The following is an 18,560-nucleotide window of genomic DNA, read 5'->3' on the forward strand; positions in this document are numbered from 1 at the left end:
CGAGGTAGCTGGATGACTATGCTAAGCGACACGAGTGGGCTGCGCAAACACGTGGCCCATCTAGGAGTGAAACTGCAGTGGCAGACAGGGTGGCAGTTTGAAAAACTAGGCCACAAACAGTACATAATGCAAAGAAATAAAACAGGTGCAAGATGGAATTGTCATTGGGCCCTCCCACCCACCCTTATGTTGTATAAACAGGACATGCACACTTTAACAAACCAATCATTTCAGCGCCAGGGTCTGCCACACAACTGTGGCTGAAATGATTGGTTCGTTTGGGCCTCCACAAAACAAGCTGGCAATTAATCTGTCCCTGCACAAACTGGCTCTACGGAGGCAAGATGTTGTCCTCATCCTCCTCATTCACCGATTCCTCACCCTCTTCAGTGTTGTGTACATCCTCATCCTCACAGAGTATTCATTTGTTCTCGCTGGAATCCACCACCACAGGTCCCTCTGTACGGTATGGAGGCTGGTCTCACTGGAAGAGTTGATAATTAATTTTTATCATCTTCTCCACATTTTGTGGAAGCAACCTCCTACGCCTTTCGCTGACAAGGTTCCCGGCTGCACTAAACACTCTTTCGGAGTACACACTGGAGGGGGGGCAACTCAGGTAAAATAGAGCCAGTTTGTACAGGGGCCTCCAAATTGCCTCTTTTTCCTGCCAGTACATGTACGGACTGTCTGACATGCCTACTTGGATGCTGTCACCGATGTAATCCTTTAACAGACAGACGCACGCTTGTCGCTGCTGCTTTGAGGATGCAGGTGCGACTACAGCCCACACAATTCACAAAGACAGAAAAAAAAAGAAGAAGAATTTTTTATTTTTTGTGGATCGCACTTTGAGGGTTACACCACTCTTTAACAGACAGACGCACGCTTGTCGCTGCTGCTTTGAGAGTGCAGGTGCGGCAACTACGCGTACATTTCACACACAAACACAGAAAAAAAGATTATTTTATTTTGGTTGGAGCGCACTTTGGGGGTTACACCACCCTTTAACAGACAGACGCACGCTTGTTGCTGCTGCTTTGAGGATGCAGCTGCGGCTACTGCGCATACATTTCACACACAAACACAGAAAAAAAAGAATTTTTTATTGTTTGTGGAGCACACTTTGGGGGTTACACCACCCTTTAACAGACAGACGCACACTTGTCGCTGCTGCTTTGAGGATGCAGGTGCGGCTACAGCCCACACAATTCACAAAGACAGTAAAAAAAGAAGAATTTTTTATTTTTTGTGGAGCGCACTTTGGGGGTTACACCACCCTTTAACAGACAGACGCACGCTTGTCGCTGCTGCTTTGAGGATACAGGTGGAATCTAGACGGGATTTGGAACCGGGGACACACTACCTCCATCAATTGTCTAAATCCCACTGCACTAATGGTGGATACTGGACGCACGTCTAACACCAACATAGCAGTCAAGGCCTTAGTTATACGTTTTGCTTCAGGATGACTGCTGTCATACTTCATCCTCCTCGCTAAGGACTGTTGGAGGGTCAATTGTTTAGTAAAAGTAGTGGTGTTCCTACTTCCTCTCTGGGATGATGAACAACTCCCAGCAGCAGCAACAGCACTAGGAGGAAGTGGTTCTTGATCTTTCCCTATTTTATTTTTATCGGAGAAGGTTTGGTCCTCCATTTATGGTATATTGATATATACATGAGGCTAAGGCGCACACAAACACAGAAAATAATTTTTTATTTTGTTGGAGACTAGTGCACTTTGTGGGTTACACCACCCTTTAAGAAATGAGCCAGCCGGCCCTTTACTTATGGGATACAGGCGCACGCTTGACGCTGCTCCTTTGTTGATGCACGTGCAGCCACGGTGCACACAATTCACAAACACACAAAATATTTTTTTATTTTGTTTGGAGTGCACTTTGGGGGTTACAGCACCCTTTAACAGTCAAGCCAGCTGGCCCTTTACTTATGACACAGGCGCACGCTTGGCGCTACTTTGTTGATGCATGTGCGGCTACTGCGCACACAATTCACAAACACAAAAAAATATATATTTTTATTTTTTTTGGAGTGCACTTTGGGGGTTACAGCACCCTTTAACGGACAAGCCAGCCGACCCTTTACTTATGGGACACAGGCGCATGCTTGGCGCTGCTCCTTTGTTGATGCACGTGCAGCCGCAGTGCACACAATTCACAAACACAGAAAATATTTTTTTATTTGGTTTGGAGTGCACTTTGGGGGTTACAGCACCCTTTAACGGTCAAGCCAGCTGGCCCTTTACTTATGACACAGGCGCACGCTTGGTGCTACTTTGTTGATGCACGTGCGGCTACTGCGCACACAATTCACAAACAGAAAAAATATTTATTTTTTTTGCACTTGGGGGGAGCACCCCTGATGGACAGAGCACCCCCTGGACAACACTACAGCACCCCTTTAGGACTGGGACACTGCACAGGACTTTGGAGTGGACACAGCCCCTATGGACAACTGACTGCACAACACAGTCCAGCCAGCCCCTATGGACTTTAGAGGAGTGGACACAGCCCTTATGGACAACAGCAGCACAACACAGCCAGCCCCTATGGACTTTGGAGGAGTGGACACAGCCCCTATGGACAATAGCAGCACAACACAGCCAGCCCCTATGGACTTTGGAGGAGTGGACACAGCCCCTATGGACAACAGCAGCACAGCACAACACAGCCAGCCCCTGTGGACTTTGGAGGAGTGGACACAGCCCCTATGGACAATAGCAGCACAGCACAACACAGCCAGCCCCTATGGACTTTGGAGGAGTGGACACAGCCCCTATGGACAACAGCAGCACAGTACAACACAGCCAGCCCCTATGGACTTTGGAGGAGTGGACACAGCCCCTATGGACAACAGCAGCGCAGCACAGCACAACACTACACTGCACTACACTACACTACACAGCCCAGCCAGCCCTAACTCCCACCCTCCCTCTTCACTGTCCAAAGCCGAGTGAGAAAATGGCGTCGACGCGGGTACCTTTATATAGAGTCCAAAACCCGCGAGACCCGGATGGCGGGATGATGACGTTTTGCCTCGATTTCAGATCCAAGTCAGGCGGGAAAAGTCGAGCCTGACTCGGATCGGCCTCGGATCGGGGGGGCTCGGGGGGTTCGGATTTCAGAAATCCGAACCCGCTCACCCCTAGTATATATATAGATGTGGACAAATCTGTTGCTACCCTTACAACTCATTAAACAATGCTTTCTTCGTCCTGAAAAGTGATGAAATTAAAAGCTATTGTCTCATGTATTCCTTCGTACCATTGTTATGTCACAGAATAAAGTAAAGAAACTGTGAAAAGAGATAAGTTATTGCTTATTCTCCAACGATGTTATAAAATCGACTGGATACATTTGTTGGTACCCAAGATTATAAATAATAGGATTATAGTGATATGTCAAATGAATTGCTGTCTTAAATTAGCATCACACATCTTCAAGCTTTCAATCAGTCATTCAGTCTACTTAAACGGAAAAAAGTTGTCACTCTGCTGTTTGGTATCATCATGTGCACCACCACACTGACCATGGCCTAGAGAAAGCAAAGGAGAGAGTAGTCTAAGGAGATCAGAAAGAAAATAATAAACAAGCATGTTAAAGGTAAAATTTATAAGACCATTGTCAAGCAGTTTGATGTTACTGTTACCATGGGACTGTAATCAACCCCCCTGTATGCAGATGCAAGAAGAAAAACTACCGCAGATTAAAAAAATGGATAGTGAGCATGTTAGAAAAAGAGCCAAAGAATTCTTCCAAAGAAGGTCGATGCGCTTTTTGAGGCTCCATGGAAGAAGACCCAAGAGAACTTCACTTTGTAAAAAATAAAAAACATAAAAAAGCCAAACTGGCACTTGCAAAAATGCTTATTGACAAGTCACAATGCTTTTGGTATAATGTCCTTTGGACAGTTGAGTCAAAACTGGAGCTTTTTGGCAAAATATATCAGCTCTATGTTCACAGACAAAAAAAAAGTTAAGTTTTCAAAGAAAAGACCATCATTCCTATAGTGACATATGGAGGAGGCTTGGTTATGTTTTGGGTCTGCTTTGCTGCATCTGCCAAGGGCTGTCTCAATTCTGTGCAGGTCACAATGAAATCTCAAGACTATCAAGACATTCTGGAGCGAAAGATACTGCCCAATGTCAGAAAGCTCTGTCTCAGTCGCAAGTCATAGGTCCCCCAACAGAATAATGACCCAAAACAAACAACTAAAAGCACCCAAGAATGACTGAGAAAAAGACATTGGACTATTCTGAAGTGGCCTTTTATGATACCTGATCTGAATCCTATTGAACATCTATGAAAATATAAGTCTGGAGAAGGCATCCATCAAACCAGGGAGCAGTTTGTTCAGGAAGAATGGGCCAAACTACCTGTTGGCAGGTGCAGAAGTCTCATTAAGAGCTACAGAAATAACTTAATTGCAGCCTCTAAAGGTTATGCAACAAAACGTTATGTTAAGGGTCCCATCATTTTAATCCATGTCATTTTCATTTGTTTTATTATTTAAAATATTCTGCTGAATCAAAAATAAAATGCTAAGCCTGATTTCTATTAAATATGGAATAAACAGTGATGGATGCCAATTGCTTTTGTCAGTTTCAAGTTATTATATAGCAAAATATTGGTACTTCTTCTTTGGAAGGGTACCAACAACTTTGTCCACATCTGTACAAGAGATATATTGTAAACACATTGGTATGGTTGGAGGATGTTAGGTCTTCTTTTAGTTTTGCATTTGGTACATTGTGCAATCATATACAGTATATCCTACAGCACATAAAGGGGCCTATCCATTTGCCGACTTTCTGCACGATGAAACCGGAGGTTTTGGTCGGAACGTGCAGAAAGTCTGCTAGTGATTAGCCGGCAAGGACCAGCGATGCGTGTGCACGCTGGGTCCTTGCCGACCCCGACTATCTCTCCAACATGCCGGTCAACCTGACGACAGTCGTCAGGTTCGGCATGTTAGGAGATAGGAAGCTGGACGTGCAGCAGTGGCAGCACTGAAAAGACGTTCAGTGAACGTTTTTCAGTGCCGCTCAGCACCCGGAAACTTGAAGGTCTGAACGCTAGACGTTCAGACCTTCAAGTCTATACATGGATAGGTCCCTTAACACAGGCCATCCTAGCACATACCTAAGCACACTATATATTGCATGCTTTATGTGCAAGCATAAGTATGATGATATATTCTCTGGTTACAGTGTTGTGCATGGTTTTGAGTAGTTAAAAACATACAAACAGAATATATTTCCTGCATTAAACATGCTAATAAACACTATAATATAAACACAAAATGCATTTTATATTGACCGTGTAGGTATTCACAATCTACATTTGTACATTTACATGAGAAGACTTGCATACTGTAAGTGCGGATAGATTTCAAAGTATATACTCTATATACTCTACATTGTGTAATGAAACAACCCATAATAGACTATCCAATTTACATGGGCTGAATATAATGTAACATACTGTATAATGTAATGTGATCAGATGTGAATCGGGGCATTAGGAAAATCATTTGGGCACCCAGCTGTTCAAGCTTTAGTGCATGTTTCGGCAAATTGGAAATACTGTACTGTACCAGTGAACAATGTTCATTTGAGAATAATTGGGATCTTTAGCTGCATCTCTGCGGGCGCATTGTCCTTGTATATACACTTGTGAAAGTACCTGTCATCATTATCAGCGGACATAGGCAGCTGCACTATCTTTGCATATCCTGAGTTCTGAATATCCTGCTATTCCACCTGTGCACGCTCATACAACTTATGCATATGCAGTACCAAATATCACAAGATCCGTCCGCAGAATGAATATACATGCTGAATCGGCCCCTCAGTCTAGTGAGTATGTCAATTTGGAGCGCCTGAGTAAGCTTAGTGCACTGTATGTTCTGTGCAGCTCCTACCAAATCATGAGGGCCGCATGGGCCTGGGGCTGAAAATGATCATCCATTGTGAGAAGGGGAGGAGCTGTGATCAGTGCTGTGTGGCTGTGGCCAGTGACATATTGGCATGTACCCCCTACACTATTAGCAAGGTGACTGGTCATCGTCATGCTATCCCGATGATTAGCCTATTTTTATGTGCGGGCCTAGGGGTGTAGTCAAATCTTCCCCATTGTTAATAGGACCCTGCTTCTGTATATTCAGTTGCTTGGCAATTGTACAGCCATATATCCATGTAGTTGGGCACCTAAGAAATAGTACACAATGGCCCTCATTCAGAGGCGTTCGCAAGAAGCGAGCGCTTGTTCTGAATGAGGGCGGCCGCTTGTTTGTTTTAGTGCGGCCTCCTGGTCGCTAGCTAAGCTGTGGGTTACCACCCACAGCTTCAGCAACCGACCAGGGTGATGACCATGTCTTGACCATCGCGACCATCGGGGCTTGCGACGAGACCCTACGGTTGGGTCTCGGCAGCCGCAAGCCACAGGGAGCTTCCTGCTCTGATCGAGCAGGAAGCTCCCCACTGACATCACTGCTGATGTCAGTGCGGCCGCCCACAAAATGGTAAGCGTTCCTTAAGCCTCTGTTTTGGAAACCACCCCCCCCGTCCCGCCTACAAAACGGGGCGAGCTGTCGATCACCATCGACAGCCACCCTTTTGTAGTGAGCTCCGGAGCAAGAGAATTTCTCTTTCGCTCCGGGGCTTGCGCAGGGCCTTAACATCAACCCACTGCGACCGGGTCTGAATGAGACCCACTGTTTTCAGAGGCTGTATGTGACTATTAGCACAAATGATTAGTGCAATTAACTGCTCGCTGAATGCCAGTCTCTGGTTGTCATAGGGTCTGATTCAGATATGTACATTTATCCGATGATGAACGTACATCTTTCATGTTTCCGGCTCTGCCCCATACCTATAAATCAAACACTACCTACAATTACTGACACATACCTACTAACCAAACACTGCCCCCCCATTACTGACTTGTTCCTGCAAACCAATCACTGGACCATTCCTGCCCTGTTCCCTAAAACCAATTACTGGACTCCATTACTGACCTGTTTCAAAAAACCCAACACCGCCCCCTATTACAGATCCATACCTGCAGACCAAAAACTCTTACCAGTAGTGACCTGTACATTCTAATCAAACAGTGCCCCCGCCCCCCATTACTGACATGCCTTCTCAGCCTAACCAGAGCAAGGAAGGACAGGGCAACCACAAACATTTTTATTACCCATATATTACTTTTATTATTAATTGTACAATATATTAATTGTGGCATATTTGAGGGGGCTTATAATGTTGAATGTTTGTCAATCAATGAGAGAAATGTTGCCTACCCTTGAGTTAGATTAAACATGTATACTACATTTAGGCATTTCAAGTAGAGATGTGCGCGGATCCCTGTGTTTTGGTTTTGGATCTGGATCTCCCCTGGTTTTGGATCTGGATTGGTTTTACCAAAATATTACCTCCATGTTTTGTTTTTCGGTTTTGGTTTTGGATTATTTTTTTTTTAAATCATAAAAACAGCTAAAATCACATAAAATGGGCCTGTTTTTGTTCCTACAGTATTATAAACCTCAATAACATTTATTTCCACTAATTTCCAGTCAATTTTGACCACCTCACAGCTTACTGCATTCATTTTTCATCTAGTTAAGGCCAAAAGCTAGCTGACTCAAAACTGATTGATAAATAGAGTTGAGGACTGTGCAAAGATGATGGTTGGGATAACCCTTGAGGATTGAAGAATTGATAGTTGATAGTTGGCGCAGCCACTGGCTGAAGTAAGAAGAATTGATACTTGATAAATGGTGCAGCCACTAGCTGAAGAATTGATATTTGGCTCAGCCACTGGCTGAAGTAAGAAGAGTTAATACTTGATAAATGGTGCAGCCACTGGCTAAAGAATTGATAGTTGGCGCAGACACTGGCTGAAGTAAGAAGAGTTGATGCTTGATAATTTCCTGCAGCCACTGGCTGAAGAATTGAAAGTTGGCGCAGCCACTGGCTGAAGTAAGAAGAGTTAATACTTGATAAATGGTCCAGCCCCTGGCTGAAGTAAGAAGAGTTGATACTTGATAATTGGTGCAGCCACTGGCTGAAGAATTGATAGTTGGCGCAGCCATTGGCTGAAGTAAGAAGAGTTGATACTTGATAAATTGGTGCAGCCCCTGGCTGAAGAATTGATAGTTGGAGCAGCCATTGGCTGAAGTAAGAAGAGTTGATATTGATAAATTGGTGCAGCCCCTGGCTGAAGAATTGATAATTGGTGCAGCCCCTGGTTGAAAAATTGATAATTGGTGCAGCCCCTGGCTGAAGAATTGATAATTGGTGCAGCCCATGGCTGAAGGATTGATAGTTGGAGCAGCCTCTGGCTGAAGTAAGAAGAGTTAACACTGGATAATTGGTGCAGCCCCTGGCTGAAGAATTGATAGTTGGCGCAGCCACTGGCTGAAGTAAGAAGAGTTGATATTGATAATTGGTGCAGCCACTGGCTGAAGTCAGAAGAGTTGATATTGATCAATTGGTGCAGCCCCTGGCTGAAGAATTGATAATTGGTGCATCCCCTGGCTGAAGAATTGATAATTGGTGCAGTGACTGGCTGAAGAAAGAAGAGTTGACAGTGGATAATTGGTGCAGCCCCTGGCTGAAGAATTGATAATTGGTGCAGCCCCTTGATGAAGAATTGATAATTGGTGCAGCCCATGGCTGAAGAATTGATAGTTGGAGCAGCCTCTTGCTGAAGTAAGAAGAGTTAACACTGGATAATTGGTGCAGCCCCTGGCTGAAGAATTGATAGTTGGTGCAGCCACTGGCTGAAGTAAGAAGAGTTGATATTGATAATTGGTGCAGCCACTGGCTGAAGTCAGAAGAGTTGATATTGATAAATTGGTGCAGCCGCTGGCTGAAGAATTGATAATTGGTGCAGCCCCTGGCTGAAGAATTGAAAATTGGTGCAGCCCCTGGCTGAAGAATTGATAATTGGTGCAGCCATTGGCTGTAGAATTGATAATTGGTGCAGCCCCTGGCTGAAGAATTGATATTTGGTGCAGCCACTGGCTGAAGAATTGATAATTGGTGCAGCCACTAGCTGAAGAATTGATAGTTGGTGTAGCCCCTGGCTGAAGAATTGATAATTGGTGCAGCCCCTAGCTGAAGAATTGATAATTGGTGCAGCCCCTGGCTGAAGAATTGATAATTGGTGTAGCCCCTGGCTGAAGAATTGATAATTGGTGCAGCCCCTAGCTGAAGAATTGATAATTGGTGCAGCCCCTGGCTGAAGAATTGATAATTGGTGCAGCCCCTAGCTGAAGAATTGATAATTGGTGCAGCCCCTGGCTGAAGAATTGATAATTGGTGCAGCCCCTGGCTGTAGAATTGATAATTGGTGCAGCCCCTGGCAGAAGAATTGATAATTGGTGCAGTCAATGGCTGAAGAATTGATAGTTGGCGCAGCTTCTGGCTGAAGTAAGAAGAGTTGACACTGGATAATTGGTGCAGCCCCTGGCTGAATAATTGATTGTTGGTGCAGCCACTGGCTGAGGTAAGAAGAGTTGATATTAATAAATTGGTGCAGCCCCTGGCTGAAGAATTGATAATTGGTCAGCCCCTGGCTGAAGAATTGATAATTGGTGCAGCCACTGGCTGAAGTAAGAAGAGTTGACAATGGACAATTGGTGCAGCCACTGGCTGAAGAATTGATAATTGGTGCAGCCCCTGGCTGAAGAATTGATAATTGGTGCAGCCCCTGGCTGAAGAATTGATAATTGGTGCAGCCCCTGGCTGAACAGAAGAGTTGACACTGGATAATTGGTGCAGCCACTGGCTGAATAATTGATAATTAGGGCAGCCCCTGGCTGAAGAATTGATAATCGGAGCAGCCACTGGCTGAAGTAAGAAGAGTTGACACTGGATAATGGGTGCATCCCCTGGCTGAAGAATTGATAATTGGTGCAACCCCTGGCTGGAGAATTGATAATTGGTGCAGCCACTGGCTGAAGTAAGAAGAGTTGACACTGGATAATTGGTGCAGCCACTGGCTGAAGTCAGAAGAGTTGATATTGATAAATTGGTGCAGCCCCTGCCTGAAGAATTGATAATTGGTGCAGTCACTGGTTGAAGTAAGAAGAGTTGACACTGGATAATAGGTGCAGCCACTGGCTGAATAATTGTTAATTGGTGCAGCCCCTGGCTGGAGAATTGATAATTGGTGCAGCCACTGGTTGAAGTAAGAAGAGTTGACACTGGATAATTGGTGCAGCCACTGGCTGAAGAATTGATAATTGATGCAGCCCTTGGCTGAAATATTGATAATTAGTTCAGACACTGGCTGAAGTAAGAATAGTTGACCCTTGATAATTGGTGCAGCCCCTGGCTGTAGAATTGATAGTTGGCGCAGACACTGGCTGAAGTAAGAAGAGTTGACACTGGATACTTGGAGCAGCCTCTTTCTGAGGAATTGATAGTTGATAGTTAATTTTTGATGCAGCCTCCGGGCTGAGTAGTAGTGGAATTCAGAGCTACAGTATGATTAGGAAGGAACCAGTCCTGCAACAGACTTGAGGCCTGAAACTCTTGGCAAATTGCAGCCGTTACAGCCTTGAAGGCTGGAGAGGAGTGACGACAGGTGGCCTTTGGGCCATGAAGCAGGATGCAGCCTTTGGACCGTGTAGCAGCCTTAAGGGCTCAGAACCCTTGGCTGAATGTCACTGTTGTGCGACTTGTGCCTTCGGGTTGACACAACAAGCAGCAATTGGTTCAGGATTGTCATTACAAAAAAAATGAAAGGGGCATGCAGGAGATGCTGTCCGTGGCCATTACCATTTCTGGACATTCATAAACTATAACATTAAAAATGTCAGGCAACAATCCCCCAACCAGCACATAATGGAAAGTAAAAAGGTGCAAGATGGATTTGTCCTTGGGCCCTCCAACCCACTTTTATGTTGTGTATATGAAACAGTTTAACAAACCAATCACTTCAGCGACAGGGACTGCCACATGTGGCTGAAATTATTGGTTTGTTTGGACACCCCACAAAACAAGCTGCCAATGTGCAGTGGACATTGGTGGCAATGATCTCATACACAAACTGGCTTTACAATACATTAGATTAGATCTCGTCATCGTCATCCCCATCAGTGTGTGCATCCTGCTCTTCTTCACACAGTATTAATTCGTCCCCGCTGGAATCCATCAGTACAGACGCTTCTGTATTTTTTGGATGTAAGTCCTGGTAAATGTCTTCCTCATGGAATTTGAAATTCATTTTGATTAACATCATCTTTTCCACATTTTGGGGAAGCAACCTCCTATGATGATCACTGACAAGGTTCCCGGCTGTGCTGAAAACTCTTTCAGAGTACACACTGGAGGGTGGGTAAATTAAGTACAGCAAAGTCAGTTTGTGTAAGGGACTCCAAATTGCCTCATTTTCCTGCCAGTAGTGAAACGGACTGTCTAACATGCCTATGCTATCCCTAAAATAGTCATCCACCATTCTCTGAATGGTGAACGTATCAGACAAAGTCATGGTAGACATGTCCCTCATTGTAGCCAGTTCTTTCAGACCGAACCAGATGTCATGAGGTTTTGCTGACTGATCTGCATCACCACCAGCAGTTTAGTTTTTTCCTGGCAGCTGTAGAAAATGAAGGCGGAGATGCTGCAATGTCACGTTCCGCTTGAGCTGACAATTTTTTAACCACCAGCTCTTTGCATCTTTTCATATTTATGTCCGTTGGAAAGAAAGACACAAGGTATGACTTAAACCTAGGATCATGTATGGTCACCAAAATATAGTGATCTGATTTCAAGAGATTGATGACCCTTGGATCCTGTCAAAGCAAATAAAGGGCTTAATCTACAAGTCCGACATACTTAGCAGAATCACTCTGTTTCAGCTCCTCCTTCAGTTTCTCCAGCTGCTTTTGCAAAATCTGATTAGGGGAATGACCTGACTCAAGCTGGCAGTGTCTGAACTAACGTCACATGTGGCAAGTTCAAAGGGTTTGAGAACCTTGCACAACATGGAAATTATTCTCCACTGCGCTTGACTAAGGTACATTCCCATTCCTCTCCCTATGTCATAGGCCGCAGTGTAGCCTTGGATGGCTTTTTTCTGCTCCTCCATCCGCTGAAGCATATAGAGGGTAGAATTCCACCTAGTTACTATCTCTTGCTTCAGCTGATGGCAGGGCAAATTCGACAGTTCTTGCTGGTGCTGCAGTCTTTGACACGCAGTTGCTGAATGTCAAAAATGTCCCAAAATCTTTCGGGCAACCGAGAGCATCTCCTCACGCCCCTGTAATTTTTTTTTAAATGTTGCACCACCAAGTTCATTGTGTGAGCAAAACATGGGATGTGTTCAAATTTGCCCACATGAAATGCTCGCACAGTATTTATGTCATTGTCAGAAATCATAAATCCAGAGGAGAGTCCAAGAGGTTCTCAGCGGTATGCCTCTTAGTGAAACCTGTGATACACAGAGTACCCTGCCTCTGAATGAGCTAGCTTTCATTAGATGCTGCTGCTGTTTGCACTGTTGAAGGCAACACACCTACCCAGTGGGCTGTGTCAGTAATTTTATTAGTTTGCCCTGTCCCACTTGTCCACATATCTGTGGTTAAGTAGACAGTGGGCACAACGGCATTTCGGAGGACATTAATAAGGTTTTTTTAATGACCTTGTACAGATTGGGAATTGCTATTCTAGAGAAGTGGAATCTAGAAGGGACATGGTAGCGGGGACACTGGATCTCCATTAACTGTCTAAAGCCCACTGCATTAATGGCAGATACTGGACGCACATGTAATACCAGCATTGGCGTCAGTAATCCGCAGTGCAACTGGGTGTTTGCTGTCATACTTGTTTGCCAATGGAATGGATTGTGTGATAGTCAATTGTTTGGTTGTACTTGAACTACTAAAAGTAGTCTTTTTCCTGGTCCCCTTCTGGGATGAAGATCCAGTCATAGCAACAGCAGCAGCAGCAGGCGTAATACTGAAGGATCCTTCTGAGGAACAACGGATAGGAGAGGAGTCAGTCCTTATGATATTGGTTGCAGGACTACTTCTGATCACGAATGAGGATGTTGTTGATGATACAGGTGTTGGTGGTGGAGATTGCAGGTGCTTGGATCCAGATAGAAGGGTGCAGCTAGGTGACACTGGACTGATTGTTGTTCACTTTTTTGTCCACAAGTTTCTATACCCTTTCCAATTTGATGAACGCACTGCAAGTGACGTAACAGGGAGGAGGTTCCAAGATGGTTAAGGTCCTTACCTCTACTCTCTGTTACATAGCAATGGTTACAAATGACTTGGCAAAAGTTGTCCGGATTGGGAGGAAATGATTCCACACATGAGATGTGGATTTTTTGGTCCTTTGCCTGAGTTACAGTTTTTACACAAACATCCTCGCCATCAACATCCTCATCATCATCAACATCCTCATCATCCTTGTTATCACCAACTTCATAAATATCCTCCTCATCCTCCTCGTGCAATTCAACAGAAGCATTCTCGATTTCTATGTCAGCATGTTGACTTGTGCTACTCATCCCCCACATTTGCAGAGGGCTCACAAATGGTGGAAGGAGGATCCAAAAGGTCAGGCTCACACATGGCAACCGCAGACACACTTGGACCCTCCTCAGGGATTTCTTATTTTTCGGAACACACAGTTCTTTCCGGTGTCTTACTCCTCTTAACAATTTAAATTTTTTTGGTACCTCTCCTACAAGCAGAGGGGCTTAAGTCATCACTAGAACCAGCAGTCATAAATAATAAAGGCCAAGGCCTTATCCTTTCCTTGCCACTTCATGTAGTGAATGGCATATTCCCAATTTTTTGTTTCTCTAAAGCTGACTTAGCTATAGATTTTTTTTTCTTTAACAGGGCAAAAGTAGTTTTTTTTACCCTGACTTTTTGGCCCGACATAAGCCCTGGTACATCGGCCTTCATAGATGACGTTGATAGCCTTGCATCGTCATCATGACTGCAGCCGGCAACTACAATACTGGTATGTAGATCCTGCTCTCCAGTAATGTGACTGTCCTTCATACTCTCTGCGGTCTTTCAGCAATGTCACCAAGCAATTATAGTGTAGCTAAGTTGCGACTAACGCACACAACTAACCACACACACAAAAAAAATGTTTTTATTTGAACACTGGTTGTGTGGCAGGCTAACACACACACACAAAAAAAATTGTTGTTATTTGAACACATGTTATGTGTGGTAGCCTAACACGCACAAAAAAAAAAGTTTTTATTTGAACACTGGTAGTGTGTGGTAGACTAACACGCACACACAAAAAAAATTTTTTATTTGAACACTGGTGGTGTGGCAGGCTAACACACACACACAAAAAATTGTTTTTATTTGAACACTGGAGGTGTGGCAGGCTAACATGCACACACAAAAAAATTTATTTTATTTTTTTCACACTGGGGGTGAAGAGCACCCCTGAACGAGGCAGCAGCCCCTTGATAAATGAGACACAGGCAGCACAGCACCCCTGCGTACCTACGTTGCTGATAAGTGTGGCTAACAGGCATGCACACACACAAACAGAAATAAATATAACAATACTTTATTACTCTATTTTTTTCACATGTGGGTTAATAGCACCCCTGATGGACAGAGCACTCCCTGGACAACACAGCAGCACAGCCAGTCCCTATAGACAACAGCCAGCCCTATGGAGTGGATAGGACAACAGCTAGCCCCAGTATATAATACATACTTGCCAACTATTTAATATTCCTCCTCACGAAATGCCCAGGGAGGTGAAGCAGGTAGGCAGAGATGGGGACAGGGCAAACCCCACCCCCTAGTGGGAATCGCACCGCTAAGCCCTGCCCATCGTGGAAATTCATCACAATTATGCATATTTCAACTAGGGGCGGGGCTAAATTACGCGATTCTCATAGAATCGCATCATTAGGTCCCACCCCCAATGATTAGAACCGCCGATCCCCTAGGAAGTGGGCAGAATGTGGGATAAGTGCCTACCCTTCCGAGGGTGCGGGGGGGTTACCCAAAAAATCATGAGCCTCCTGTGAGAACCGGGAGGGTAGGCATGTATGATATAATATAACTGTATATGGATATTATGAACAACAGCCAGCCCCTATGGAGTGGACAGGACAACAGCAAGCCAGCCCCAATATATAACTTACTATATAGGGATTGGATATTATGGACAACAGCCAGCCCCTATGGAGTGGACAGGACAACAGCAAGCCAGCACCAGTACCGCCACCTATGGACATAAGCAGCCAGCCCCTGACACAACAGTAGCCTAGCCAGCCCCTATGCACGTATGGACATAATAAGCAGCCAGCCCCTGACACAACAGCACAGCACAGCTCCCAGCTCCCTCAGCACAGCTCCCAGCTCCCTCGCTCTTCAATCTTCACAGCCAGAATGAAAAATGGCGGCGAGCGCGGGACCTTTTATAGAATACAAAACCCGCGAGAATCCGACAGCGGGATGATGATGTTTTGCCTCGTTTTCAGATCCGAGTCAGGCAGGAAAAACCGAGCCAACTTGGATCTGACTCGGATCCCCTAAGTTCGGGTGGGTTTGTATCTCTGAAATCCGAACCCGCTCATCTCTAATTTCAAGTTGACAATGCTTTTTTCTTCTATCCAGGTCATGTTTTCTAATTATATCCACATGAAGTTCCATCTAGTAATTTTATAATATTACTCTTGAGCCTCCAGAACTGACAGCTACAGTATCATGTCGTACAATTTCCAACATGTTCATGAGTGGTTTTATAAGTATGTAACTATTGCATATATTTCATTTCTCCATTCCTGGGGTGGGGTCTGGCTCTTCACATCATTAGGCCCTGTCCCTGTCAAAATGCAGGAAATCACAGAGTCCTCGAGCAGGGGCTAAAATGAAGCAAATGGTGTCATATTGGCCCGTTCTCTGCCTATAGACCCGCGATTCCCAGAATTATCTCCCCATCCTGCCCATATCATTAGGAGTGAGTGGGATTGTGGGAGATCCACTCATTCTTCATGAGTCTCCCGGACCTTCAGGGAGAGTAGGTATTATTGAACTACTGTATATACTGTACTAATACACATCCACAAAAGGGGGAAGCATGGTGGCACAGGGGTTAGCAATGCTGTCTCACAGCACCCGGTCATAGGTTTAATTCTGAGCAGAGCCCTATCTGTGTAGAGTTTATATGTAAAAGAATAGTTTTCCATATGCAACTGTGATATACTATGATTTTTTTTTATGTATTTCTTATAGAATTACAACCACAGCTGCTTGTATGATGGATCTACGTCGATATCCCTTAGATGAGCAAAACTGCACACTTGAAATTGAAAGTTGTAAGTACTTTACATTTTAGTTCCTATGTTGTACTAAATTCTGAATTGATGTTAAAAGAAATACTGTATGAGCATTTTTATTTGGTTCAGCTTTTGTATCTTCATAAAAACAATATTAAACCTTCTAGTTATGCAGTGATAATATTAAAACATACCCATCACTTATTTAATGCCTTAAGCTGGCCACACACTAGACCAAGTTACATCCAACCAGCCAACTTGTTGATTGGTTGGAATGAAAATATGGTAAGGAATGGGATTAAAAGATGATCAACAATTTGTTCCTAAATGCCAGAAAACAGATGAAAATGGTCGGTCAGACAAGTTTAGAACAAATTGTTTAGATCAAACATTTAACAAACTTGTTTGACGACCATTTTCATCTGTTTTCTGACATTTAGGAACAAATTGCTGATCATCAGTTTCTCCCATACGTTACCAGATTTTCATTCCAACCAATCAACTAGTTGGCTGGTTGGACAGATAATCTTGGCCAGCTTTACTCTTGGTTCCAGTCAGTACTGTGTATGCTATGCCGTTTATTGCAGTTTTATTGCAAGTCTAGGCTGGGAGATGCAGGAGGGATAACCAAGATGAGAGTTGCAGGGGTCATGGGTCATGAAATGCAGGGCCATTATAACGCCATTCACCGCAAATCACATCATCAAGTCCCCTGACTGCCCACATCACTGAGGAAATGGGATGATCTGCGAGGCTGATCTCCTTTCTTGGGTGTCTTGTAGTGAAGGTAAATATAGTCTAGGCCACAGGTTCTCAAACTCGGTCCTGAGGACTCCAAACAGTGCATGTTTTCCAGGTCCCCACACAGTATCACAAGTGAAATAATTGAGGACCGAGTTTGAGAACCACTGGTCTAGGCATATACCAGAGTCATCACTAGGTCTGGCTTCAAAAGAAAATCACACAACCTAATGATGACACTAGTATAAATATAGAATGCAAAACTGACTTAAAACTGCATTTATTAATAAAATATTTTTACTTACTTTAAAATTTTTTAAAAATGTTCATCTTAAGTGCAGAATTGGATTGTACTGTTAAGTGATGGACTGCTAGGTATATGCTCATTGCTTGAGGGTTACCAATATTATGGCTATACAAATGTGAGAACTGTAAGTTGCAAGTGTAAAGTGAGACTTTCTTCTATCTCAATGTACTGTAAACAGTAACACACAGAATGGTAGTTGCTCAAATCAATTTATAAGCCCATTACAGGTGGTGTATGGGAGGGGTTAGACAAGAAACAACAGACAAAAAAATCCCCCAGCACTTATTTGCACATAGGGCCTGACTCTGGTTGGATCGCAACAGCAACAGCGTACACAGCCGGCCGACTGTTGCGTATTACGCATGCGTATGCAGTGTGCGTGCGCGAATACCTCACTGCCATCGGGATTGCAATCGCAGTGACTACACAGACTCATCGCAGAGTGATTGACAGAAAGTACCATTTGGGGGTAGTGATGGGGTGATGGTCGGCAAAACGCAGGCGTGCCAGTGCATTTGAATGCCGTTACAGGGGCGTGCATAAATTATCCACTGCAATGCTATATGCAGCTTGAGCTCTCACTGTGTACCGGAAGGTTAGCAATTTCTGAGCAAGGTCGGACCTTGTGTAAGTGTGCGTGAGGCTCCGATTGTACTCGATGTTACCAATGTTTTCGCAGTCTTGCAAAGTATTACGGATGTGTGTAAGGTAAGGTGGGCATCCTTATGTGGTGCCGCGACGGCATAGTGATTGCAGTGGAATAGCATATCATTGCAGTGAGACTGCGTACGTAATCGCAGCCATGATCGCAGTTGTGATCCAACCTGAATCAGGCCCATAGACCAGTAAAGAGATTTGTAGGTATATTTACTAAAGGTCGATTTTAAGAGCTTTAAAATCAATGAAAATCGATCAACATCGATGTTGAGTTTCAGGGGCTAAATTACACATTTACCAATACTAATAAAAAATGATCTGTTAGTAAATGTGTGATTTAGCCCCAGAAACACATCGATGTTGATTGATTTTAATAAAAATTTTATAAAATCGACCTTTAGTAAATATACCCCTTGAATCCTATATAATAATATTAATTGCAGATATCTCAGTACATATATTCAATTCATATATTTGCAAACAGCCTCTATCTCAATGTACATGTTTGTTTGTTTCTTTTACTGAGTCTTCTCACAATCCAAGTC

The 18,560-nt window shown here is 44.0% G+C and overlaps 1 protein-coding gene across 2 annotated transcripts in view; it reads left to right on the forward strand.

The window, feature by feature from the left end:
* GABRB1 (gamma-aminobutyric acid type A receptor subunit beta1) overlaps positions 1-18,560 on the forward strand; it is a 594,351-nt gene that overhangs the window by 423,262 nt on the left and 152,529 nt on the right. For both annotated transcript variants that reach the window (XM_088450554.1, XM_088450555.1), the window contains exon 5: positions 16,267-16,349. In XM_088450554.1, coding sequence (XP_088306680.1) covers positions 16,267-16,349 — 83 coding nt within the window. The remainder of the gene's footprint in view (positions 1-16,266; positions 16,350-18,560) is intronic.

Source organism: Taudactylus pleione, unplaced genomic scaffold, assembly GCF_031769625.1.
Source record: "Taudactylus pleione unplaced genomic scaffold, aTauple2 ptg000519l, whole genome shotgun sequence".
Lineage (NCBI taxonomy): Eukaryota > Metazoa > Chordata > Amphibia > Anura > Myobatrachidae > Taudactylus > Taudactylus pleione.